General features: G+C 39.3%; 1 protein-coding gene across 1 annotated transcript in view; it reads right to left on the minus strand.

The window, feature by feature from the left end:
* Positions 1-27,030, minus strand: part of ADGRL2 (adhesion G protein-coupled receptor L2) — a 161,837-nt gene that overhangs the window by 124,186 nt on the left and 10,621 nt on the right. Inside the window, exon 2 of the mRNA XM_082483169.1 lies at positions 4,595-4,767. Within this exon, the coding sequence (XP_082339295.1) occupies positions 4,595-4,667 (73 nt within the window). The 5' untranslated portion in view covers positions 4,668-4,767. The remainder of the gene's footprint in view (positions 1-4,594; positions 4,768-27,030) is intronic.

Consider the following 27,030-nt stretch of genomic DNA (forward strand, 5'->3'; position numbering starts at 1 on the left):
ATAAATTCCCCGGCTAGAAATTAAATTAGTGCTCCTATTTGCTCTTGCGTGACTCCGTAATGGGTTTCACCCCTTGTAGAACTTATATCCGCTAATTAACAGAAGTTGATTTCTTCTCAAGTCCAGCATACAAGATTTATTAAATTTATATCCTGGGCAAAATCCTACTAATACTTCCTAGTAAATGTGTAGGAAAACCAATGTGCTTGTACAGTTTGTCGAGTACCTGTGCCATATGCCCCGGACACTCTGCGTGCCTTCACAGGAGGCGGAAGGTCTGATGCAATACACCAAACAGCAAATACCTTTGTAGAGGCCCAACGCACGTTATCTGTATTTAGTATGTCTTTTCCTTAGTAAACGCACTAACGTTGGATATAGACTTAAAACTGCTTCCAATTTAATACTCAGCTCCTTGGCTGAGAGAAGTGGAATTTACAGGAATTTATATTTCTCAGCGTAATGTTAATTAAAATGTACGTTCAGAGGCAAAGACAGGCTGGATTTTTTTTTTTTAACAACATTAATGCCGTTTAGGAAAATAGAATTAAATAGATAATGAAAGCATGATGCTTCTTCCTTTGGACAAAGCATAGATAATAATTCATAATAAAATGAATCAAAATTATATTAAACCTTGATTAAAATAAAATGTAAGCAAAGAAAATTACTTCAGTGCTTCCCAAACACTTGTGCTTCTCAAGCAGCAGAAGAGAATGAAAACAAAAGGCGTCTAAACCTAGCTGAGAAGGTGGACTTCATAAGCAAGATAAAGCTTAAAATACCAAACCTTGTACAGTCCAAAAAAAATCTTAATCAGAATGTTTAGCTCTGACATCTTTTTTCATATGCATATTAGTGTATCTGCCTTAACTTGCTTGAAGAGAAACCAATAATATGTATAATAAGCTTTTTACTCTGCTTTGCTATGGAAACAAGGCATGTGTGATCTCACTCTGACTTTCTGTATTTTCTCAGATAATTTTTAACTTGTTGGATGATTTCACCTAATTAGGAAGGGGGGAAAAAAAAAAAAGAAAAAAGAAAAAAGATAGAGGTGGTGTCAAAAGTAATTCCTTTCCTACAGTTTGTAGGAAACAAGTAAGTAAAAAAGAGGGACTCAACTGCACGGGCCCAAGAGGAGCGCGAATCCACAGCTTCTGCGAGAGCAGAGAGCGGGGATGGTGTGGGACGGCGTGGGACGGCGCGGGACGGCGCGGGACGGCGCGGGACGGCGCGGGACGGCGCGGGACGGCGCGGGACGGCGTGGGACCCCGCGGGTGCAGCCGCAGTGGAAGCTCCCGTCTCCCCCAGGCAATCAGCCAGGGAAGAGGCCAGGCTTCACACAGCTACCTGCGTAACTTCGATTCAAATAGCCTTCCGAGGTAGCTCTTTCAGTCCACCTTTTGTAATAAAATCGTCGTTTTAAAGACATACCTACAGTAGAATATGCTAGAAAAAGGGACAGAAAAACACCTTCCGAAATGACCTTAATATTCAAATGACTTCAGCTTCTCCCGCCTCTCATCTTTTCCTTACTTAGGGCAGCAACGCCTGCTGTTGATGGTAATAACAATGTTTTTCAAGCCTCTACACAACAATATTGACCGGCTGTTGATCAATGTACCAGCAGCGTATGATAACTCCGTGCGGTTTTCCCTCCAGCTGCCAGCACTCGTCCGTTCCAGGTTCATTTCACCTGAAGGAAGAGGCTGCTTCAAAAGCACCCGCACCTGGACTGCGCGCGCTAGGCAGGAAAAACAAAGCGAAACCAAGACCTTCTTAACTGGAGATGTGATTCCTATTTGGATAGGCGACACTAAAATAAAATTGCAGCCTTCATATAACTGCGCCTACTTGCTAATTCCCTGGTGAGTTACAGTTAAGGCACTGTGCGAGTAATGAAGTCTTCATCTTGATTGGAAAATGTTTCATTATATGAACAAATGAGTCACTTGTCCACACCCAGGATCGGGTTTTTTTTCCCCTCTCTCTCTCTCTCTGTTTAACTGTACAGAAACATTAAAATATAACAGCAGGGAATTCAGCCAGGTTTCATCTCCCCACCAAGCGCAACAACTGCATATACGCACAAGATTTCTATAAAAACCCCTAAGTTCCAAGCGAGAGAATTAAAGATTTCCTTATTTCTAGCAAAAGTTAGATGCTCTTATTTTAACCTTTGTTCATGTTCATACTTCCAGGCATGAAGTGCTACTAAAGCACGTTACACTTGGCATCTCTTATTACTGAAGCAGAAGGCAATGTAATCTTGTGAGAAAGTGTAATAATGCAGTATTCATTTTGCTTCTGTGGCTGGAAGCCAACTCTATATTAATATTCATTTCCAGTATACAGAGCCACAATATTTCATTTATTTTAAGAATTTACAATTAATTTGGTATGATTCTGTTATCTGCTCCCAATTTCCTTCCCTGTTTCTTTTAGCTGAAAAAGCAGCTCTTGTATAGACTTTAAAAAAGTAAATTCACAACTGAAGCATCAAAAGATTGCTACTGGCTACTAAAAGCAAGAAAAACAGGGACAGAACAAAATGAACTTAGAAATATTACAGATGACAATGAAAATTAGCTTTCTGCAAATTGCAAAATTCAATCTGCAGAAGTTCTCTGTTGAGTTTTCCTTTCCAAACTCAGCAGACAACCCCCCCTTTGCAGCACGCTGTTTAGTACCGTAACCAAACCAGAGAAAGTTGTTTGTCTGCTTTTCCTTTCTGTTTTCAAATGTTTTCAAGCACCACAGAGCATTAAACTGCAAGTGTGTGAATCTTTGTCAAATGTACCAGGTACAGGGATTCGAAACAATTACAATAAGTAAAATCCTTCGTATTGAAAAACTTCAGAAAAAACATAAATGGACACCTCTACTTCCTACACCCTTGGTTTCAAGCAGTGCAACCGCTTTTGCAATCTCAGTGCGTTCATAATTAACACAAGTTATTACCTAACCAGCCGGCCGTAAGATTTACAATTCCACTCTCCTAATATGCATTGACCTTCCTTACCTGTGAAAGCGGCTGAAAAGTAGTTTACCTTCCAGCTGTTGGCACTTAGCTTCCTATAAAAGTGAGATTCCACCCAAGTCCCGACTCACGAGACACCAAGAGAGCAGTCAGTACAGCAGCTACCAAATCAGAAATCCCGTCAACGATGAAACCACCCAAGGTCTGCAGCGTGCCGTGGGAAATGCCAGAATTCTAATACAGCCTGGCAATATTTAAGAAAGAGGGGAGTGAGGGGGAAACTGACTGTGAAAGCTATTTAAGTGAAAGGAGACTTCCCCATGTTCAGAAACCTTCATGAAGACTCCTACTGCGTACTCCCCTGATATATGTGTATGTTCACACATACATACGAACAACCTATTTTAGCAAAGCTTGTCTGTCAGTACAACACGAGATCCGACTCTTGGTCTAGAATAAATGCTGAGGAAATTACACAGTGAACACGGAAGACTGCATAGGGTATTTAAATTTTTAATCTTGGGTTTTGTCATTTTGGGGGATTAGATTCTTTTTGTTTGTATAGATTTAGGAAAGAAGAGAGGGGGAAGCAGAGCAGCTTTGCTGAAGTGTCTCTGAAAATTCAACCTTAAAATTCAAAGAATTTTGACAGAGTAAGGTATGTATCTGCTTTAAAAGATGGTGAGATCACGCCACAGATGCACCAAAGACGCCTTATGTATTATATACCGATTACTGAATAATGTAAGAAGCCATGGAGGTGTTACTTTATTACTGAACCAGTATTTTCACCAGCAATCTAGTCAATCAAAATTCTTACACCCAGAAAACTCATGAACCATGTTTTCCTGATCATTCATTTGTGTTTCGCTATTTCTAATTAAAAGGGCCAAGAGAACAGCTGGGGAGACAGACTAACTGGATAAAATAGAGTTTATGAAGAAAACCATAAAGAACAGGTGATACAACTTTTTTTAAAAGCGTTTTTCCTTCCTCATATCTTTAGTTTAAGAGCTATTTTAAACACCATATTTGATAGCAGTCAAGTATCTTTCCCTTTTTTTTTTTTTTTTTTAAATCAAAAATATTTTTAAGTAGATGCTATTCCTGCATGTACTTTGAGGTTTATTTCCTGGAATTTAACTTGCATAGTTCTCATCTTAATGAAGTGTTTGGCATTTTATTTTCAGCCAGCCAAATTAGAAAAGTAAAACATACACTTCGTTTGCACTGTTTAGTTATTTTATATCGCATTTAATGTATCTATACATTGCTTCTAAATGGCTGTGCAATGAGAACAGAAAAAAGTAGAATAAACAGGAAGAGCCCAAAAATAAGACACCTGCCAATCAAGGATATTAATACTGTCACTTCAGTTGCCTGAGCACTGCATTTCAGTTTCAACATACCACATTGTATCAAAACCAAGTAATATTTTTCTTTTTTTTTTATTAAAAAAGAGAATAATTTGAATCGTATAAATTAAACCTAGAACATGCTACAGATACTTTTGGTTTGACATCCTAAAACTTCCAGTCATCTAACAGAAATTAATTGTACAGACCATTCATCTCATCTGCAAACTCAAGTAAAAAATAAACTAAAGCTTACCTTCAGTACACTGCAGGAAGCTGATAATGAGCAGAAACCAAAAACTTTGCATTCTGCAGCCAGAAGACACCATTATTGATCCCTGTAAGAATTTTCTTTGTATTCCTTAATGAATCCAGTTATAAAAGCCCAGCATCATCGAAACCAGTGGTCTGCATTATTCATCTTCATACCTGGAGAAGCAGAGGGTTTGGAAGAAAAGGAGAAAAAAAAATCCATCAATAGCTGAACAGCAATAATTTGGAATACCAAATTTTACTTGACATGAAGACAGAAATTTTTAATAAAACCTGACAGTACACCTGTACTGTAGCTGAGAATTTGGCAGGTTTGTGGGATGTAATCTCTCAAGGTCAGCGATCATTAAACAGAATGCCAAATAATGATACATGTTAAAGTTGAAAGTACGAATGTTATTGATGTACTTGCACTAAGACACAAGGAAAAAAAGAAAAGTGAATGTTTTCTCTGAATATAAGAAATTGGATTTGCAGATGCCTAGGGTAAGCTTCTCCCACTCCCCAAATCTGACACAACCTGCAATTCTCTACCTCAAAGAACAACAATAAAATTAAATCTAGGGCACTGCCATATTTCTTAGTGATTCAAAACACAAGAGTGGCTGAGAACAGCGGAGCAACACCACTCGACAGCAAGACTCTGCCGGTCCCCTCCCTGCCGCGGCTCCGGCGTTCCCTTCATGCTACACATAGGTCATTCTCCTCGGATGAGAAGCCCTAACGGCAACTACTTTTCCGACAAAATAATCCGTTTGGTGAGGAAGCCGCTTCATGAGACTCTACAGTTTGCCGTATTTCTACCCAATAAACTCCTTCAGAAAAAAGGGAATAAACATAACGGATGAGACTCCCCTGTCCTTAGCCTCTGACGAGATTTGTCCCCAACTGAGAAATACGAACCCAACTGCTCCTGTAAACGATGTACCGAAGGAAGAATTCTTAAAGCTATCATTTGCATTTGAAAAATATAATTATGGTGATAGAGTGCAGTTGCTGTGGTAGAAGATTTGACAGCAGAGTGCTCCCTCTTGCTAATGACTTCATTCTCTCACCAGCCAACTGAGTAACTACGTACATCCTCTTCCATATCTCACTGTACGAAGCGAGATCATGCTTCAGTCCCGACTATTACAGTTTGGGAAGCTAGATAAAAATTAAAATCCGTATGAAACCAAACGATTTTTAACTAGAAAGCTGGTTCTCTATGTTACAGATATGTGAAACAACTCTAGAAGAATGACTGTCTGAACATTTTGGCAATTATAGATCCAAAGAGTGGAGTCTGGTGCCACACTGGCTTGGTTTCTCCAAGACCAATGGACAGGACTGCATGGATGTATTCCTGAGATATCTGAAATTAACGTTACTTTAAAAACATACAACAATGACTATGTAAAAATTCAAGTGGCAGGATCCAAGAGCCACTTATGAGCCTTACGAGTACCGGAGCGTGTTGAAGGCTGTAAAACTACATTTATCCTTTTGGCCAGGAGAACTGGAAAGGATGAAGAGCACACGATGCCAGACAAAGAAATTCTATAAACTGCAGATCATTTTCAGAAGTAGAAAGTGTTAACTCTTTTTATATCAGCCAATGTTAATATTAATCAATGATCAGTTTGTTCCCTGAGCATAGACAGTAACAAGACCGACACTCAATTTTTTTCCCCAAGGAGAGAAAGACAGAAATTAACAGAAAACATGGAACAATTTCTCTGGCTCGCGGTGCAGGCAATGTGGCTGTGGCAGAATAGGAGATTATTAAATAGCCAAGCAGGCTTCTTTACTTGGCTCCTCTTTAGGAGGAGTGATGCCACTTCAGTGTAGACTTCCCTCTCACGCACCACAAGCGTGCTCGTGATTTCTCACACAGGGAAATGAAAAAGAACTGACATCTGAGGCCGACTGATTTTATGTTTATTTATACATAGAAACAAGCCCTTTTTCCAATTTCCAACTACAGACAGGTGCTCTTCAATCGCAGGCGCCTTTAACCGCACAACATTTCAACAAAGAGCCTGCAATAGCAGCCGGAGTGCTTCAGCGCAGGACGGCCGGAGCGTGGCTCTGCCTGGCACACACCCAGCTGCCTAGAGGTAAGAGATGTGCCCTCAATTTAGATGGTGATACACCACCTGCTACAGGACAATCCAGAAGCAGTTACGAAGAGACAGTCATATTGTACCTCTAGATCTTCCACACCGGGCTGTGGGTGCTTTGCAACTACAAAAAAAAAAAAAAAAACCCCAACCACAAAACCCCAAACTAAAAATCCACAAAGGATGCACTGCATTCAGCAGAAATTACAATTGCAGAGGAGCTCCTGCTGAGTATAGAAGAAAAAATTGCCACCATGATATAGCCAAAAAAACCCCTGGAGATAGTTCAGCTAAAAGCTTGGGAAGAGCCTGGATTAATTTTTTACCTGTAGCACCCAAAGGAAAAATCATAAAACTATTTCACAGGCACTACAGACTAATCAGCATAATTTCAGTAAGCAATCAGAATAATCCAAGAGACTAGATCAGGAACAATAATGGCTAAAAGTGAAATTAAGTCAGCCTTCTGATTGCTCCCAGTCTGTCCAGAAGACTTTGACTTCCTGAGACGCAAGTTTTATCATTATTTCCGTAACACATCACTGCATACCCAGATTTTGAGACATCTTCCTTCACCTTCAAGTGGATAGTGACATACCTACGCTCTATCATCCTTAAACTCATGGCTTCCTTGTGGCTTTTGTTTAATTGGGAGGAGGGTTGTGTTAAAAACAAAAACAAGGAGAGCACCACTTGCGGTACCCAACGCCTCTCTAAGAAATAGCTGCAAAATTTATGGCGGGGACTTTTTTCTTTTCAAATACAGTAAGAGTTCCTGACCGTGTAAACTGACTTATTTTAACTATTTTAATAAGAAACCACACTTTCTGAAAGGATAATGATGTTTTTGTGATACCAAAGCCAGCAGAAACTATTCAACTAAGAATAAATGCAAAATATTTTTAGGACAAATTCAAGTGCTTTGTGCAATATATTGTTCTCTCTGGATTGCTGTAGCCTACAGACATAGAATTTAACTCAGTGTGCTGCTGCGAAAAGAATTCAAAATAAACTAACCAGCCCCTACTAGATTATCAGTAACACATGTTTTTCTGAAAAAGCAAGAAAAAAAATTAAGCGGTGTTTGAAAACTGATGCAATAGGGTTTGGTCTTGCTTCTTTCTTTTCTTCCGAATAAAAATTAACAGCTTCACAGCGAACCATTTTTAATGCAACCTATACATTTGAGAAACTCTATGTGGCCCCAAGTAGAAGAATGGTGCCATTCTGAACAAACCATTCATCAGCCTAACAAAAGCTAATCCTGAAAAAGGTACCCAGACATGAGCTGGAGCCAGAGAGCGCTCCGGCTACAGACGCTGCCCTCAGCCGCGTCCTTCTGACCATCCATCTATCAGCGATACGGCGACTGTCAGTGGCATCTCACAACAACAACGAATCCCAAACCAAACAAGTAGGACCAGGAAAAGACGTATTAAGTTACTTCTTTGTAAACAGAAAAAGGAGACCGTGGCGAGCGGCTGTCCTGCGCAAATAACTTATTTCCCCTCCGACCTTAATAAACCTCTTCTCCGGATCACCGACTGCTTGGGCTTGTGGGTGGGGCAGAGAGAAACTCCCTAGAGCAAAAGGTTGCCTGAGTTTCAGAGCGCAATAAAAGCTGCCCAGAAAATTTCAGCTGGAACTTAAACCCCTACCTCTGGGCCATACTGCAGTCTCTCATAGGAAAAAACCACCAAACCTCCCCGGGAAACAAAGCGGTTCGCCTAGTGCAGTTTCTTCACCTATGTGCTGGTAAAGATGACTAGATCAGCAACGGAAACGTTAATGTTCAAACCCGGACATTGCGAAGGTATTGGCCATCTCTTAATACCGTATTCATAGGCTGTGCTCCAAGTCCCAAGTATCTCAGCGCCCCTGCCTTGCTTCCTTGTTCTTCTGTACTTCTGAAACTTCTTACAGACGGAACACGACGGCTGCAGAACACGTGCGACTGTTGGCCATCCCTCCCCCCGCAACATCGCTCAAGAGCACCCCAGAGATAAGAGAAAGCTGCTCCAAGCATGCTCCTTGAAATACTTTCATCTCTGAAGAGAAAGACCTCTAAAGGACTGCCGCGTCCCGACTCTACTCTGTTTAACCTTCCCAAGGTTTTATTTTCAAAAGCCAAAAAAGGGTCTTTTAAGAGCTTCCAGACCACTGACACAGCATGCTTAAGAGCTGCCTTCTCCCTCCTGTTCCATCCAGCTTTTCAGGCAATTAAGACAGAGGGGAATGCAGAGATCTTTCCAGCTAAGCAAGGACGTTTTTCTTTAGCTAAAAGTCTTTCAGACTAACGCTGACGTATTTTACAATATAGCGCTTAATTTTCCAAATCATCTTAGTCACACTACGAAGCACTGGCAACCTCAGTCAAGCTTTAATGTCTCTATTACAGAAATAAAAACTACACTAGCTTTACAGGAGATGAGGCACAGAGAGGTAAGGAGCGTCGGCCATAGCTGCACCACTTGTCTACGCCGAGGAACTGTATCAGAACCCAGGCAAGCCTTCTTATAAAACCTGCATGACCTACCTTGCCACACATGCAGCACCCTCACCGCCTTTCATAACCCAGTTTATGAAAGTGAGTAATTCTGTAATATATCTGAGACACTCTGCAGAGGAAAGGAGGGGGGAGAGGAGGCAAAGATGAGCAGAGATATATATATTCATACGATATAATAGACTACCCAGTCTCCTGAGAAATCACGTGTCCACGTGCCTTCCCATCATGAAGCTTTCCCAATTTAAAAAAAAAAAAAAAAAGTTAAACTTCCTATAATCTCTAACATAAGAATTTAATTAGTGCGGTGTGATTAGTAAAACTGTCTAAGCCACATTAGTAAAATACTAGAATGAGACTAATACTGCTTGTGATCCAAGAGCTACAGTTTTACATGTATCTGCAGAGACCCAGCTCTAGTTTTCAGTGTTGAACGTATCTTCAGGTGCATTCAATGTCAGTTATTCCTAAGTTTTCAATACGGTTATTCAAAAATTGACTTACATTACTAACTCTGTACTAGTGCTACAGTACCAGATTGTAGAAAACCCGCAAAGTTACAAGATCTTACAAAAGAACCTGAAGCAAGACCCTGTGCTGGTTCAGTTGGCGTCCTTCTACTACCTATGGTAAACAATCAATGCCTGATCTGTTCCAATTAAACAAATTGCACATTGCAAGAAGAAAGGAAAGGCTAACTCTGCTCTCTCTAAAATTGGTTAACAAAGACTTCTTTTCCATTAAAAGCAATTCAATGCTTAAAATGTACCAGAGAGTCTTATCTTCAATGCTGTATTCAACAGTCCCTATTAATTGTCACCTTGAACACTGGATTTCTAACCCAAAACATCTCTTTCCAAGCTGCATGGAAGGAATACAGTATCAGGGAAGGGAATAATACAGTGAGAACAAGACTTGACCAAGGTCATCCAGTCTTGCAACAAAAAAAAATTACTACAATGCATTCAGCTGCATTGTGCTCTGAAGTGACGTAGCCATGCCTGAGAAGTGCCTGAAACAGTGTGCCATGAACGCGCGCCCTAAATCTAGAACGACCACAGAAATGCCCCCCCCAGCCTGGTCTCCCAGCTCATCAGTGCAGCAGATAATTCAAAATACTGGATCTACCTATGCAAGACGTGACACTAAACGGTGCACTGACACTATTTTAGCAGCGCAACATGACAATTTAGTCCATCAGCCGACAGCAGCTCAGTGGTCTACCGCAATCATTCACAGAGAAAATAAATAGGATTTGAGAGGAAAAGACGAAGATTTTCCTTTCTCATCAGCACTCCAATTCGGCTTGGCCTCACTCTTGTGTTTTACAGACACGTTACACGGCGCTCCGTTCCCGACAAGGCAGCTTTGCCCCTTCTTGTTAACACAGGATAAAGCCTGGACACTCTAGGGAGTTTTCATTCAATAAGCCAGCAAAGTAAACCTTTGCTAGCGCTAATAAGAATGGCTTTTTTTGGCTCCAGGCACTCTCCTTTTGCCAAGTCTGAATTTCTCTTTTTGCCTTTGCTAAATGCTCAGAATCAAGGGGGGGGGGGTTGGAGGAGGGGGGGGGCTGTCACTCAATCCTCATTGCAAATTCCCTGTATTTCACCTGAATCGGCATCGTGCCGCTACACCAGACCACCTCCACTCAACCAGCCCAGGTAGAACCTCCTTCACACTTCTGCCCTCTGTGTCACTACATCTTCCCGGGGTCTCAAAGAGAAATCCCCAGCATCCAAAGAAGGGGGGAGGGAAAGGGATGCTGGAAGTCAATTACAACCGTTATCGGCTGTAATATCGTAGTGTCACGCTGAGCATGTTAAATACGCTGATCGCTTTGGACACCAGAGGCACAGTCTGAGGCTGTTTGCCATTCTCTTCATTAAACTGCAAAACAAATAGCTCTCATTTTCAAACCGACGTAGGACAGATTTTGAGAACGTCAAAAACAAACAAGAAAATTATGAATAGCGATAAAAAACACCGAGAACCATATGACAAACCGAAAGAAGCCATTCTAACAGCTGAAGAAAATTCAAAGGCATTTCAAACTTCTCACAGGAGAGAAATCCTCAAAATAATCTATTTATATTAGAAGATACCATTCCTTTCCCTCAAATGGAAAAAAAAAAACCAACACTAGACTAACATCAACCAAAGACACTGCAGTCTTGTAAGACAGTAAACTGTTTGTTGACAGCCTTGACAAGGCTTTGCAAAGGCCCATATTTCTCAAAGCTGTTATGCCACTTAGCTGATCTCTCTTTTTTTTTTTTTTTTTTTCTCTGCCATCCAGTGTTTTTCGCAGCCGAGAACTTGTTTGAAGTGGAAGTAGGCTGAAAAAAAAAACCAAAACAAACAGAGCTAAGTCCTGGGACTGCGGTCAGACGTGCCCGTACCTGCGCGGCCACGCGGTGTTTCTCTAGCTGACTGTAAGGCTTCCACGGCAGCCCAGCTGCTCTACCACCGCCCAGCCCCGGCTCCGGCAGGGAAAGGAGCTCAGATATGCCCTTCGCAGCCCACACGCTGAAGAAAGACAACCTCGTTAGACCAGCACAGAGCCACCCACCAGCAAAACACCCATGAGCTACTAACTTCCAAAATAAAAATCAAATTACAGACAAGATCTCGTTTTTACCCATGCTGTGACTGGGTTAACGGGGGCTGTAGAGCCCCAATAGACCGGAACCGCAACCGAACCACGGCCGGGGGTGGCTGGGCTGCAGCCTCGGCATCTGGTATTCCTGCACAAACCTCAGCTTGGTAGTACCAATCCCCCGGAAACTGCTGGCCTGAAGACTTCTTTGCTAGGTACGTGCCAAGGAATCTTAGCAAACAGATTCATGAAGGCACTGTGATAGCATCCATTTTAAAGCATCCCGTTTTCTATCAGCTGTATTTAAGATCAGCGTATGCGGTCTGTATCCGGTATAAATGATGCCACTCAAGTTTCGAGAACAAGCTTGTGTGGGCAGCAAAGTCACTTTTGATTATTTTTAAAAATTCTACCAAAACCCTCTGTTGTTACCAGAGAAATATAAACTTTTTAAAAAGTAACTGAAAAGTTTTTATCATTTTTAAAAAAATCAGGAGCAGGAGGCACGTACGTGTACACACAACGCACTGGGTGTAGTTTGCGGCATATCATTTGCTAGGAGAGGAATATGGTTCTAATGTTAACATCTGTGAGACCATGGCCTAATCATCGTGCAGTGAAATATGAAACAAAATCAATGGTGGCACATAAGATGTAATCTCTACTGTGTTTGGCTCACTGCACTGAATCCTTGACTCATAAATCATTGTTACTAGCCATTCAGTGAATCAATATTCAGATTCCCTCTTGGTCTATACATATGACCACTAAATGAAATAATAATGACCAAAATCTGTCATATATTAGGTTATCAATATTACCAAAAGGGATTTCTTGGGAGCAATGAGGTAATCTAGGATAAAATATATCAGATGAGCGTCCAAAGAAATGTGAAAAACCTGTGGCTAAATATAGAGACAGCAAGAGAAAGGTATTTTTAAATACCCCGTCTTCCACCATATCCCCCATTATCAAAATTTACCATAGCATCACAGCAATACCTGCTTTTAATTGTGTTTTAACACATGCTGTACTTCAACATTTTTCTTCTTCTTTCAAATAACCCCTTCTCAAGTTATTACTAGTTCTGTTTCTTTTCTCTGAAGCACAATTAATATTACAGCGATGGGAGTAGTATTTTCTTACCAGCAGCCTGAGACTCAGGAGCTTCAGAAGACCACATTTTAGTTCCACTAAAAACCACCACCACCAACAAGCAAACGTCTAAGAGTAATTCCATAAAGCTGTATTTTCCAAACCATTCACAAACCATGTCGTTATTAAAAGGTGGTGGATCACCTCTTGCAGAAAAACCTGAGAAGTGCTGCGTGCTGCCATCCCATACTCGGCCATGACATCAACATTTGTCATTCTGACAACAAAAGAAGGGAAGAAATGATGGAGACCTCAAATACGTCACACCTTTGAGAGAATCATCAACTAAGAATGGTCTTTAGCTTCTTTCTAAGCACACATGAGATTCTGCAGGCAAGTCTGACTTACAGGTGGAAACTTCAGTGAATTTACATAACCCTTTGGAGGACTTTGGCGTGTATATTAAGTACCAAAAAAGCAGCATACATTGACAGAAGACACATCTTTCAGGTTCACCAACGTTACATACCAGTAGCACTTAGAAGTAGAAGGCTGAAAACTCAAAAACCATGAAATAAAAGTCAACAAGCTCTGTTTTTCTTCCCTCGTAACTGGCTTTTCTCATCCACGCATTCCTGATGAAAACAAGAACGCAAGGGCGAGAAGCCATATATGACAGCATTGCACAGACAGCACTAACTCGTCCTTGCACCTACATACCAAACGACCAAATTACGCAACCATTGCTCACACATCGTCAAGAATGTACAAAACATACGCAATAAATAAGGCAAATAAATCTTCGGTATCTATTCCGAAAGGGCCTGATTCTGCAATGAAACAAAGAATTCACTTCCGTTACTGGATGATGACTTCTGTAAAGATGTTCAAGTTGCCCAGGCATCTAATGATGCAACTACACTTAAGAGTATTTTCTTGTAAAATTTAAGAAGCAATGAACATTCAGGTGAGTCTTCTTAACTGCAAGGCAGCTGACTGACTACCAGCCGTCCACTGGAGCTGTACCACTCCTTTAACTGGGTGAGCTGTGGGCTTTCTTACTTACTCAAACTATAATAGAAAGATAGAAAACTATTTCGATTCATTTTTTAATTCCTTTTGTAAAAGGGCTAAGTTGGGAAACTATAATGATTACATCTGGAGAAGTTATGAGCAGAAAGAGCTCTAGATCGTAATTCAACAGAAAGGCTCCTTCCACTTGCACATATCACTGTTTAAAACTCTTCTCCATAGCATCTTGCGTAGTATTTTCTCTTCCTTCAGGGGCAGAAGAGAGAGGGGGAAAAAGAAAAAAAAAAAACAAACCAAACAAAACCAAACCCAAGTATTTTGGAAACAGTGAAGGCCTTTCCCAATGCACTGTGAAAAGGGAAGCGTGAAGTGATGCCTTCCATTAAACAAAATGGAATACAGGTTATCTCCAGCACTGCCACGCCAGCCACAGCGAGCACCTGCGGACAAAGGATCCCTAAATCGCTTTCACTCAGAGAATTTTAAAAAAGAATTAATATTTTTTTAAAGTATTCAAAAGAAGGAACACTTTTCATTGAAGTGACTGAAAATATTCTATTTCCTATACATTTTAGGGTTTTTTTAAATCATCCATACAGCACAGATGAAATTTAAGATACATTTTTAACACGTTTTTTAGCAGTAACATGACCTCCGATGTTCTGTGGTTTCATCAAGCAGACCAAGAACTGTGTCACGCATTCACAATTTCTTTTAAATAATACAGGTCTTGGTAGCTCAATGTGACAATGACACTGCTACTTTGGAAAATATCGTATTTTTCTTTAATTAGGCCATGTTATGATTCTAAATGATAATTTATTTACCCTTTTAAATTACAAGTACTTAATGACCTTTTTTGTATTCTTTTCCTAGAAATTAAAGAGAATTTTTTTCAAATAAAAAACCTGCTCTTCATATGTTCTGCTGCAGTTCGTGAACTGTATGTGCAACTAAAAAGAAAAAAATAAGTCTACATTTGTCTATCAACAATATTTATAAGTGAATAGAGTGGAAAGATTACAAAATTTTAATAAGAACATTATATTATAGCAGCAATAATCTAGGTGTTTTACTGGGAAGTGAAGTGGATTACCGTAAATGAAATTTTAAATGTCCTTTCCATTTTATAGATAACACAAAATGACTCTTTTCATGTCTCCAGCGATAAGGATACATGTGCCACACATTTAAATAGTGCCTTCACCCTATCCAACCCTGCTCATGAATTAATAATTCAGTGACATTAATACAAGAAGATAAATGATAAAGAGGTTACAGCACAAGGGCCAACGGTACACATATACTTCTTTTAGAACAGCTAATACCTCTCTGCCAATTACAGTTAGAACTTTTTAACAGTTTTCAATGGCATTTTTACAATCTAAATAGCAGCTTATGCACACACAATTTCACACAACTCAAGCTTAATAAATCTCCTGCTGCTACCAAACAATCATTCTGGGGGATTAAAGTGCAACATCTGCTAACATTAATAAGCATTTTACATAGCAATATGTATAAAAGCAGTTGCTATCAGTCTTCTGAAAAAGCTTCTAGACTGGTTTGGCATAAATTATACCTTTATCGCTCAACTGGTAACTTTAGCTTACGGCAACAATAAGGTAGCTATATGGCTATATAGCGGCAAAAAGCAACAAAATTACATACTGACTGCAATTATCATTTGTAGTGGAACAATTTTCAAAATACTTGAAAAATAAACAAAAAAAAAAATGTATGCACGCAAAGAATTCCAGGTAAGAACCTAGTAAAGTCCCACAGTTTCAATACTTACAAGAAACCAAAGCCACCAATCTGTTCGCAAGAGACAATTTCTCTCCTAATACCAGTTACAGCTTTTTAATCCATCGTGGGCTTTTTTATTTTTTATTTGTATTTCTACCAAAGCAGAATGTGCTGTGAAAGAATGCGTGCCTTTCCAAGGCATAAAATAAATATCAAGGCTTTTATTTAATTAGGAATTCCAGCATACATTTTTAGGTAGGGTCTGGCAAACGAGCGTGCTTTGGAGTCGAGAGACGTGTACCATCAGCTGGAGCCAAGAACACAGTTGGCAAACACGGCGCAAACTTCTACGCGCAGCCCTGCCAAGGCAGCTCAAGCCCTGCAGTTCAGTCGTGGACAGCCGAATGCCAGGGCCTGTCAATCACCCCTTCTCTGCAGTGAATAAAGCGAACAAAGTCGTATTCCAGCCGGTGGGACCATTCTATTGTAAAGCAGGTTTCAATATATTTTTGAAGAACATGGAGAGGTGAAGTATTTCAGGCTCCTACTTCATAAACCCTCCAATCTTAGCATTTCTTTTAGAAACTGAAGAGAATCACCAGTCAACTTTGCAATAATGGATATTATAACAGTTACGATACCTTTGTATAGCACTCCGAGAGAATTCTGTTATGCGGGCCAGTATCTGCAAGCTCATTTCTTTCTTTTATGCAAACAGAAATTTGTCTCAAAAATATCCAGAGAGATGGCAGAACAGCCAACTGGATCAAATAACTATGTCGAAAATGTTTAATCTACTTTTTGGGGGGTTTAATTAGCAATTAATTTTCCATTATGAAAGGTTAAACGTGATTGTTTTAACATTATTTTTAAAGTCAAAACATTGCTTTAAAAATCACTATTATCATATTCTCCTGACATCGCCTACATTCTTATTTGACATGTTATAAGAGAGATGAAGAAAATCAAAGCAATAAGATAACAAAAGATTCCAGCAATGCCAGTGCTTGACAACTAACACTCAGGACCTTTTGATGCTATCAGGCTTTAAAGTACCCGGAACCAGGGCCGAAGCCAGGCTTAGGCGAGGAAAACCAGTCATTTAAGGACAAAAGGAAAAAGCTTAAAACAAAAGGTAAGTACATTTAGTATCCACTTTTTCCTCAGACTGATGGTTTCTTCAGGCTGAAGTCTGCACCTGCAATTCCCATACATATTTCAAAGATCGGAATCACTGTCGCCGGAGGAAGCACATGGGGATTAAGAACCCAGATGCCTCAGTGCCACAAACCGTCTTTCTTAAATACAGCTTCAATTTTAGATTACCGTTTAAGAATAAAATTGTTTGAAGTTACTGTGCGCTGCCTGTAAAAACACAGCTTCGCACTGAAGTGACAAATTCTGACTTTTTTTCTTTTAGAATAGAAAAACGTGATATTGGCACACGACTTTGTTTTCAGGCTATTCCTCCACCCGCACTCTAATTCTCACATCAGACATATCCCCTGCCATGTGCCAGCCTTACATGTTCTTGAAGATTTACTGCTGCTGTAGTAGTCTCATGGCTATTTCAAATCCAGGTCACAACTTTCCACAGTTACTCAGATTAACATTTGCAATTTAATCTATTTTAACACAAGAATCCAACAGCGCTGAGACGAAAACGAGGTGACTTTTTTTTGCTCAAAGATGACTGAATATTAAATATGAAATTTAACAGGTTTTAATCATAACAGTTTGTAAACAGTGTAATATATATGTCTGCCCTAATTTAGTAAGATGGAATTCTCACATAACGCTCATCAAACTGAGCACAAAAAAATTGTTCTGGCATTTCACTAAATTAAAATCTTCAGTCCCCTCAGCAAGAATGCACAAATTTAGATTTTATTAATACCTTAAATCAAACTCACTTTTATGAAAGGCAATTTACAAGTCATGTTCTCTTCTGATAGCGAAGAACAGAACGGGGTCTTGAGCATATTTTTACAGACGCTCTGATGACAGCCCAACCTTTTGGTCTGATTGCTATTTTTAACAAAAATACCATTTCCTTTGAAATCCAGCAAGCTCTTGTTTTCATGAATATAGTTTTAAGCCTTCGGTGACAGAGTGGCTGACAGCTCAACAGACAGAAGGTAAATTTAAGAGAAGTTGTCCCTGTTCAGAAAATGCCTGCCGTTTTACCAGCTTCTCATTCAGCGATCTGAAAAACTCCAAATTTAATCTAGGATCACCGCATCTCACAGCTTGCCCAAAGATGTCTTATTGTGCAAAACCTTCACACGCACAAAACCATGCAAGTGATACACACGCTTAATAAGCCACCTTGATTTAAGCGGTGCTCTACGTGCTTTAATATTTTACATTTCTAACACTAAGTAACACTATCAAGCCCTCTGCATTGCAGGCACTTCTGCGATAGATTACAAATCAGATGCACAATGAAATCATCATCATCAGGTAGACTCCCCCGTACTGACAGTTACTCACCAGAAATCAGTGAGAGTCACACCGTGGGGACAGGAAAAAAAAAAAAAAAAAAGAGGAAAGAAAAAAAAAAAAGAGGAAAGAAAAAAAAAAAAGAGGAAAGAAAAAAAAAAGAGGAAAGAAAAAAAAAAGAGGAAAGGAAAAAAAAAGAGGAAAGGAAAAAAAAAGAGGAAAGAAAAAAAAAAGAGGAAGAAAAACAAAAAGAAAAAACAGGGGGCGGAGGGGGGGGGCAAAGGGAGCGGGCAGAGCTGTAAGATGGCATCCCCCCAGCTAGTTTCAAGTGCAGTGGAAGCGGGAAAGCCCTTGGGTAGGGCGTAGAAGGCAAGCAAGCAGATGGAAGAGGGGAGGCCCAAGGAAGGACGCAGCAGGCTCGCCCTGCCCCACCACCGCTGGAGGTGCGCGGTAGCCGCTGCAAAAGAAAGAGGAATTTGAAGGCGCAGAGGAAGACGGACAACGAAGGAATGCAAGTCAACAGGGAAGAGAAAACACGCAGAACGGTGCAGAAAAAGGGAAGGACTTGCTGGCATGAAATCTCTGAGTGTAATCCAATTTCCGTCAAGCAGAATGCCGGCATTTCGGACCGGTTCCCACACTCTCGTAACCCAACGTACACCACCGACTCCTATCCGGGACACAAACGCAAGCTACACCAACTGCAACCGTTCGCTTTTTAATCCATGCGAAAAGCCCATCGACTCACAGCAGAAGCCACAAATCTGTCTGAAGACTGAGTCAAAGCAGTAATAAACGCGGAGAGAGAGGAAGAGAACGTTGGCACTGGATGTTACAAGAGGGGCCAGCACACACGTGCAACGAGATGCACGCCTGCGTGGGTACCTGCATACAATTATTTAGAAACATTTGCTGGTCTGCAAGCAATCATATTCTATAAATGACTGATGATTTCATAGTGCCAGAGTAATAACAGTAATAATTTAAAAAAGCTGACCACTATTTCAACACATCTATTTCACATTCTGGGCGATTTTTTTTTTGTTTAAAAATCATGTCCAGAAGAGGTTGTGACAGTAATAAATGTACAGTTTATTTATGGGTCACTATTGGGCTGAACTAAGATTTTATTTCTGCAGGAAGAGAAAAAAGAAAGACGGGAGAATGAGTAACACGGACAAAAATGGAAAGGAAAAAAACCCAAACCCAACCTGAAGGCCCATTTCCTCAGATAAGTAAGAAGCGACAGACGGAGACATGACAGAACACTTCACCTGACACTGCCTGGTTATCAACAGGTTCTCTGGAAGTCACTCAGATTTATTTTAATATCTCTTCAGTCAAAAGGCGATTTGACGTTTTTGACCTAAAAATAGCAGCTTCATAGATCTTCTAAAAATAAAAATATCTAACCCAAGATTAATATGGTGTACGCTACAAGAGGAGCTTGCAGTACGCACAGCATAAGATTTCAACTGCCAGACATTTCACCCCAGTGATTTCTGGTCACCAAAATAAAAACCAAATTCACTGTTACAGTATTATTTTAGGACAGTTAAGTAAATATCACTTTTTAGCTTCTCCACAGTGGTGTTATTCACAAACTACAACATGTACACATACAGTCCAGCTGGCTGAGAGCGGAGCAAAGGAAACCAGCTTCTTCCTGGCCAGCAGCGACCTTCATCTGTGCCTCTGGACAAGCATCTCTTCTCCTGATCTGCCTCGGTTTTATCACATGATAAACTGGACACTTTGTATTTTTGAACGAAAAAGTACTATATTAATAAACACCCAGACATACACGTACTCAAGCATGCACCATTCATCAGCAGACATTAATTTACTATTGTTCAACGTTTTCATTATTTCATTCGCTTTCAAAAATATTTATAGAAAACACAGTCTCTAAAAATAGCTTAAGACAGGTAGAACAAAAATATATTCAGCTAAAAACTTTCAACTATTTAAATTTACTACCAAATGTTGCATTCCTCTCTAGGAAGTTATTTATCTTGCAATGACCACCAACAGCTCTAACTTCCATGCAGCAGATACCAATTGCTTCAATACTCAAAAAGCACCAATTTCTTAAAGCCTGGACTTACACAAAAGTCCATTTCCAGCTCTTCATTTTGAGCCCCATTCAATAAACCGTAACTACGAAGTATTTTCATGTTGTTATTCTCTTACAGGTACTGGGATATAACTCATTAAATTGGGGTTGAACAGGCTGTGGTATGGAAGGAAAAGTACCTCTGCCCTTCTACTAAGGACCAAAACATCAATAATTCACGCTGATTGGGAAACACTATTCAACAAGACGATTAATTTTTAAGAATGCGGTGGGGATAGTAACAAACAACGCAAAACAATTTTAAATTCTACAACAATTGTCAACAAAGCTAACAAATACGAAGCCTTTGAAATAAATAAATCTACATCTCTTCTTGTTCCAGGTTAAAAAAACCCTGGGCTCTAGGAAGCACCACTCCGGAATACAGCCAGTAAAGCCAGGAGCATCGCCAGTGACCCAGGCTGTGGCGCAGTGGTACCCTGCTGCTCCAAGTATGCACTGGAGTACTTTGTGCCATATACTGTGCTATGCCGCTTAATAAGGTTTGTCAACACAATTCTGAGGGTTTTGTGATCTTAAAAGGGAATCTGCTGCAGGTTCCCCCTCCAGAAGTAAGCATCCAGTGAAACGGATGTCAGCAGGCGCACCTGAGAACACACAGATTTATTAAAAAAAAAAAAAAAAAAGGACAACCGACCAAGCAAAAATTAAAAATGCAAAGTACAATTATCCTCTAAGACGGCTCCATTTCCCACACATTCATAAAACTGCATGGGCAGTGAGCTGCCCGGGGTCCCTGGCCGGGGCGGGCGGTGGGAGCCTCCCGCCTCCCCAGCCCTGGCCCAGGCCGGGCCCTCTGCGGGAAGAGGGATACGCAAAGCCGTGTTTCCCATAGAGCACAGGATGAACCTTGCTGCTCATAAGTGCTCTTACAGTTTCCATAGTGAATGTCATTTACATGAAGGCATTATAAAGGTTCCCACATGAAAATGCATCTCTGGCATAATTACATTCTTTCAAGTTACTTTTCTTCCCACTTTCTGTAGTTCTTAGGTGAAAGGGAAATATTGACAAAAACAGGACATGAGGGGGACATAATACAACCACAGACTGAAAAACATGAAACCACCAAGGCATTTACAACTCTTTTTAAAAAAAACTTTAACTCTTCATTGCTACTGGGCAGCCTGAGATCAACTACACAGCGTAAAATGCTCTTTAATTTATAGCCTAAGGGTTCCTCCATGTTTAAAAGGAAGGAGCAGGTAAAGAAATACAATATCTTTCTCAACCCGCCTGTTCTTTGAAATGTCTTCATTAAAATGGAGATTTTGACTTTTTGACTGTGAATAACAGAAAAAAGACAAACCTGGTTTCCGCGGATCTTCATCGGCAGACAGCGCACACAACGCTCCCCTCTTTCATCTCACACCGATCGCACTTTTATATCACAGGGAATTTTTGAGGGGGGAAGGGCGGATGGGACTACCTCCGGTTCGCGATGATTAGCTACATTAGTCCTAATTACACCTTTGTTTTATTATGAAAAGAATCTAGCCAGGAATTTGGATGTGCAGCAGAGGACGACTCCTGCTTTCCCAGACCCGCCATGGCAGCCATGACGGAGACCGCCACCGCCTGCAGGACCACGACAGTCACGTATCGGACCCCGTCACCAGGGAGCTCCAAATCACAAGCCTATAGTAAAAAAAGGCGCTCCCTATTTTTTTAATTTTTACATTTTTTTTTTCTGCATGGAAACTTCTCGCACACATCGGCATTCACAGTTTTTCACTAACAACTGCAGTAAAAACACAACTTGTTCAATGGTCAGATGGACTCAAGTGAATTTTAAGAGCACAATACCGGGAGCTACTTCTTTGTACCATTTGTGACCCATAACAGAATTCCACCGAGCCTATTTGCTCAGTTGGTTTAGCAGCAGCTAATATTTCCTATATGTGCAAGACCTGAACAGTTGTTCTTTTAGGCAACTTAAATAATGGCTGTAATTAAGCGACTGAGGAGACACTAATCGTATCTCTCCACTGTGCAGAAGTCGTGAACACAGTTGTGCAAACCGCTTAACCACAGCACCGAAACAGCAACACGTCTTCCCACTGCCCCATGTATCTTTCATAAATTCTTACCGATTAGTTTTAATAATCAGCTAATGCTGCAGCTTTATTTGGTGTGTCAGTTATTATGTACCAATTTAAAATATACACAGAAATAATTTACTGGCTATCTTCCAGCAGACCCACTACAAAATTCCCATTTATTTGACTTTGCTTCACTTAACATATAGGACTTTGGTAACTTGGTTTTTAATATATAAAACTATATTGAACAAAAAGGATTGTTTTAAATAATTGTTTCATGTATTGAGCGATGTTCTGTGAAAAACACACAAGAACTAAGAAATTTATCGTTTGCAGACTCTTAGCAATCTATCACACGCGGAGATCAAAGCTGGACAAAAAATTAAGCTAAATATAAGTAAAATAAACCAAACCTTTAAACTGGCCATTAATTACATAGGTGATAGAAAGACGCTGATTTCACTGTAAGTCACTATATTATTATCTTTAAAAAAAAAAATAAAAATCTAAGGGACGATATGTTCAGAAGCAGGCTGAAAACACCACTTTCTGATCATGCCACTGTCCACACACTGCTGTAAGTATCACTATAATCAGAAATAATATAATTAGAAGTGAAGATGTAGTAAAGATATACGAATTCCGCACAGGTGACAGAAGTGTAAAGAAGAATTTCATTCACAGGTATACTTCAAAGGTTATACTGGTTTTATGTGCTCTGTTCGGCAGATTTTTCAGTCGTGAGCCAAGAACTGCTGATTACTTGCATCCCATTTGCCAAATACAAAAGCTTTATTAGTCATAACAACACTGCTGTTTCAGACAAAGAGATATAAATAATAATAAAGACAGAAGAGAAAAAAAAAAAAAGACAGACTTATCCCTTCTTCAGGGTTAGTTGTCTGTGGGCAGTTAAGTATGACAGCGTGGCTTCATTTTTAATGCACACTACAAGTAAAATTACTACAGTGTGGATTTGTGCTTTGATTTATTGTCTTGCAAAGAGAAGAATACTAATTTTAAGAAGCCATTTATTATGGGATTTGCAAAAAAAAAAAAAAAAAAAAGAAAAACGGCTAATCTTTATCTTATAGTTATAGATACATATTCCAAAAATGTTTCAGGAGAGCACATGAGGCTAACAATTTGATAAGAGTATTTCTGCATACATTTCCCTCGTTCAAACACAGAAATTGTCTTCTAAAATATTAGAAAACTTTTTTAATGATAAATATGTGTGAAACAAATCCACCATAACCCATTTTTAATACTTTTTAAATAAATTATGAATAATTATAATACTTAAAGCATGGTAAAAAAGCTTTACCTCTTGCTGATTTTTTGTGCATTATTCGCCCTTTTATTCTAAGTACTGGCTCCTTCTTAGTTAGGGTATACAAGCCAAGCACTGCCCTCAACAATTCAGTCACAGTTCACGCTCTTAAATCGGTTGGAGCTCCACATTCATCAGGGGGTAACATTCATCCTTTTGTGTTTTCTTTTTACTTACAGACAAAAGATACAATCGTTTTCCACAGTTCAAAATGAATGAAATGTGAAGCCAGTCTAAGAACCTACAGGAGTTTTTCTAAAATAGAAAATGTTATTCTTCGGGTCATAATTCTTGTTCTGAACCCAAGACTAAAGACAAAGCTCCAGAATTTTGCTTCAGTTGTGTAAATACACGATATATGAGTTACGGATGGCAGATGAGGTCATACATTGCTATCGTGATTACAAAAATCATGAAGCTTTGAATATTCGCTGTTTAATGCAGTTTTGAGGCCCCAGTTATTTCCCAGTAATGCACCACAAAACATTTAAACCTGTGTGCAACGTTCCTTTCTATCAGCACGTTTTCAGAAGTGGAATATTTCATGTCAAAAGAAACTGGTGCATCTTTCCTCTGGCTTCTGGTAATCAATAACAATTTAAAACAGATGGGTACAGGATCTTTCTACATAAAGTCTTATACATAGAATTAATCCAAAACATCCAGGAAATGTCGTGTCTTACAAATTTAACTAATACTATCCATGCACGTGTACAATCCATGGAACATGGACCAAGTTCTTCTACAGCAAGAACTGCCGTCTATACATTTTCTTAATTTTGAATGACCTAATTATCATTTTGTTACAGTAAATCAGGGAAAGAAAGGTATTTTGTTTGTTTAAACACTCATTATTCCAGTAGTTATTGAATTATACCTCAAGGTAGCATCTTAAAACGTGTGGCTATTTTGTCACACTTTACCATTCAGACTGTTGTTCTACTCAATGCAGTTATTCATAAATGACTATATAACCTAATGTATTTCGTTCTATCAGTCACCATAAGTGTTGTTTTATTGATAAAACATAATTAGTTTTATTAAATGTGACTGGTACATTGCTTCTGCCAAGTAAGTGAGTATTAATGTCTCACTTTTTTGTTTTTTAAAAAGCAGATGGAAAATTTTAAGAATTAAGGAACAGCTTGAATGTCACTTACATGAAAACTGTACAAGTATGACATTATTGTCACTTTTGTTGCATGTAGCAATTTTAAAAAGTATCTAAGTTACTTATCACCATAAAAACCTGGTGCTAATGAAACAGGAAACATGTGTTGCGCTACGGCTAAAACAAAGTAACATGATTTTATTCCAGCAGGCTCTTCCAACGTAGCAAGTAAATTACCATTGTTCTACCTTCAAAATACAAGGGTGTTAAAAAAATACATCTTAATCCCAGCTGCATTGTCCTCACCACAGAATTAAAGTTACGTACACGTCTTGATTTTCATATTGTACGGCAGTCCCCACTGAATGGGATTTCTGAAACATCCCTACCTCACCGGGAGAGAGAAAGACACACTGTGTAAAGAAAGATTACGTCCATTGCCTCCCCGTAATTCCTCAATAAGATTAAATTAAGAAACACCTCTTTCTTCATCATGACTAATACATCAGTATTTTCCCATGAAAAAAGGATGATGCAACTTTTCAACTCCTAGCACCTATCAAAATCTCTAGAAAGACATCATTTATATATTTTCTGTAAATCTCACCATTATAATCCTATTGGAGTGTAATTGCTGTGGCTAATATTCTTACCCTGTTATGAAAATGCTCAACATAAATGTGGCACTGAGTTGTTAAGATAATACATGATCATGCTGTGAGAGGGTAATACCTATACAATAGCCCTTGCCAATACCATAAATCTCTTTATTAGACAACAACCTATTACAGGAGATCTACTTAACTGTTTCCCTACTTAGAGGGCCATTTGGTGTTACAATAACAAGCTGACTTTTCACATTAGCAAGGATTAGCCAGTATAAATAATAAATCGAAACCCAGTTGCTGCTCTTTTAGATATGGTAAATCTTTCCTGGTGTTTAAAAAGAGAATCCAAACTAAAATCCAAAGACCACGTTAGGCTGAACATATGTTAAGTTTAAAGTTCTGTTAGTTTAAACCAACAAAAAAAAAAAAAAAAACAACCCAACTCTCAAACCAATTTATGTGGCAGATTTATTACAGGAGAGCACGTTACGGAGAGCTGTTTCTGTTTTATGGAATGTGCATGCATATTGCTTTATTTCCTAACAGCATCATAGCAAATCATCTTTAAATTTACTGAAATATTTTCAAGTAAAACGATTGCCACCATTTTTCCAGAGATAAATAGTGCAGAATTCATCTAAGCACCACCTATTACGCTTCTTGCTCAGCAAGCAAAACTGCATTACAAATGAATTATTTTCTTCTCTGAAGTCTTAACTTTTTGAAGGGTCATACACTTTCACCATCCAGATAACTATAATGCAAACTATAAAACCTGCAGTACACCAGATCACTTCTTTTATTGTGCTGGATTAAGGAAAACCACTATTTAAAATAAGTATTTTTCTTCATCTAGTTTTTAAATTACTATTTACAAATAAACTAAGGTTATGATTTTCCTTGCTCTTTGTTGTCAATATTTTCTAAAGCTTAAGACAAGACAACAATCCTTACCATCCTTCGCCTGCTTTAGTCCGACCGTATGAATTCATCAATTATATCTGGATGAAACTCATTCACCTTTTTATATTTTATAACAAAGAAAAAGCAAAATTAAAAGTTAACCTTGCATCTGCAATCACCTTGATTATGATTCATAACACTGCTTGCGTAAATAGAAAAGACTTACCTATTGCTTTTTGGCTAGCACACTACACTGCACGAGATGTACCGAAGACCTGAAAGTACTGTGCTGCCTCTCTCGTGCTGACATGACATTTTTAGCATCGGAGAAGACAGTTTATGCAACAAAAATCTGGTTCCCGTCATACAGAATGCCAAAACTGTCCTCCTGCACCTCGACATGCAAGAATTGTCTTCCCTCGTTCTTTTTTAAACTTTCGATAAAAAGGCACTTCTTTGAAATACAAAGTATTTCTAAAGTCAGGTTTTGCTTTCTGACATTTTAAAACTTTTGCCCGTTGTTATCTACTGTTACTGTTAGACAGCCTTTTTAAAAGCTATCTTGCGAGCCTTCTGCTCTGCATAACAGAGAAGGCACTGTGAAATGACATTGTACTTACTGGAAACAATTCAGCCCTGAATGCCTTGATTACTCTGATTATCTCATATACAAGCTCCCTCTGCAGGTAATAAGAAGAATGAGCAAAAGTATGTGAAAAATGTGGGTAACAGCCGGCATAGGAACCCAAATAAGTCATCA

This window comes from Vanellus vanellus, assembly GCF_965231255.1.
Source record: "Vanellus vanellus genome assembly, chromosome: 5".
Lineage (NCBI taxonomy): Eukaryota > Metazoa > Chordata > Aves > Charadriiformes > Charadriidae > Vanellus > Vanellus vanellus.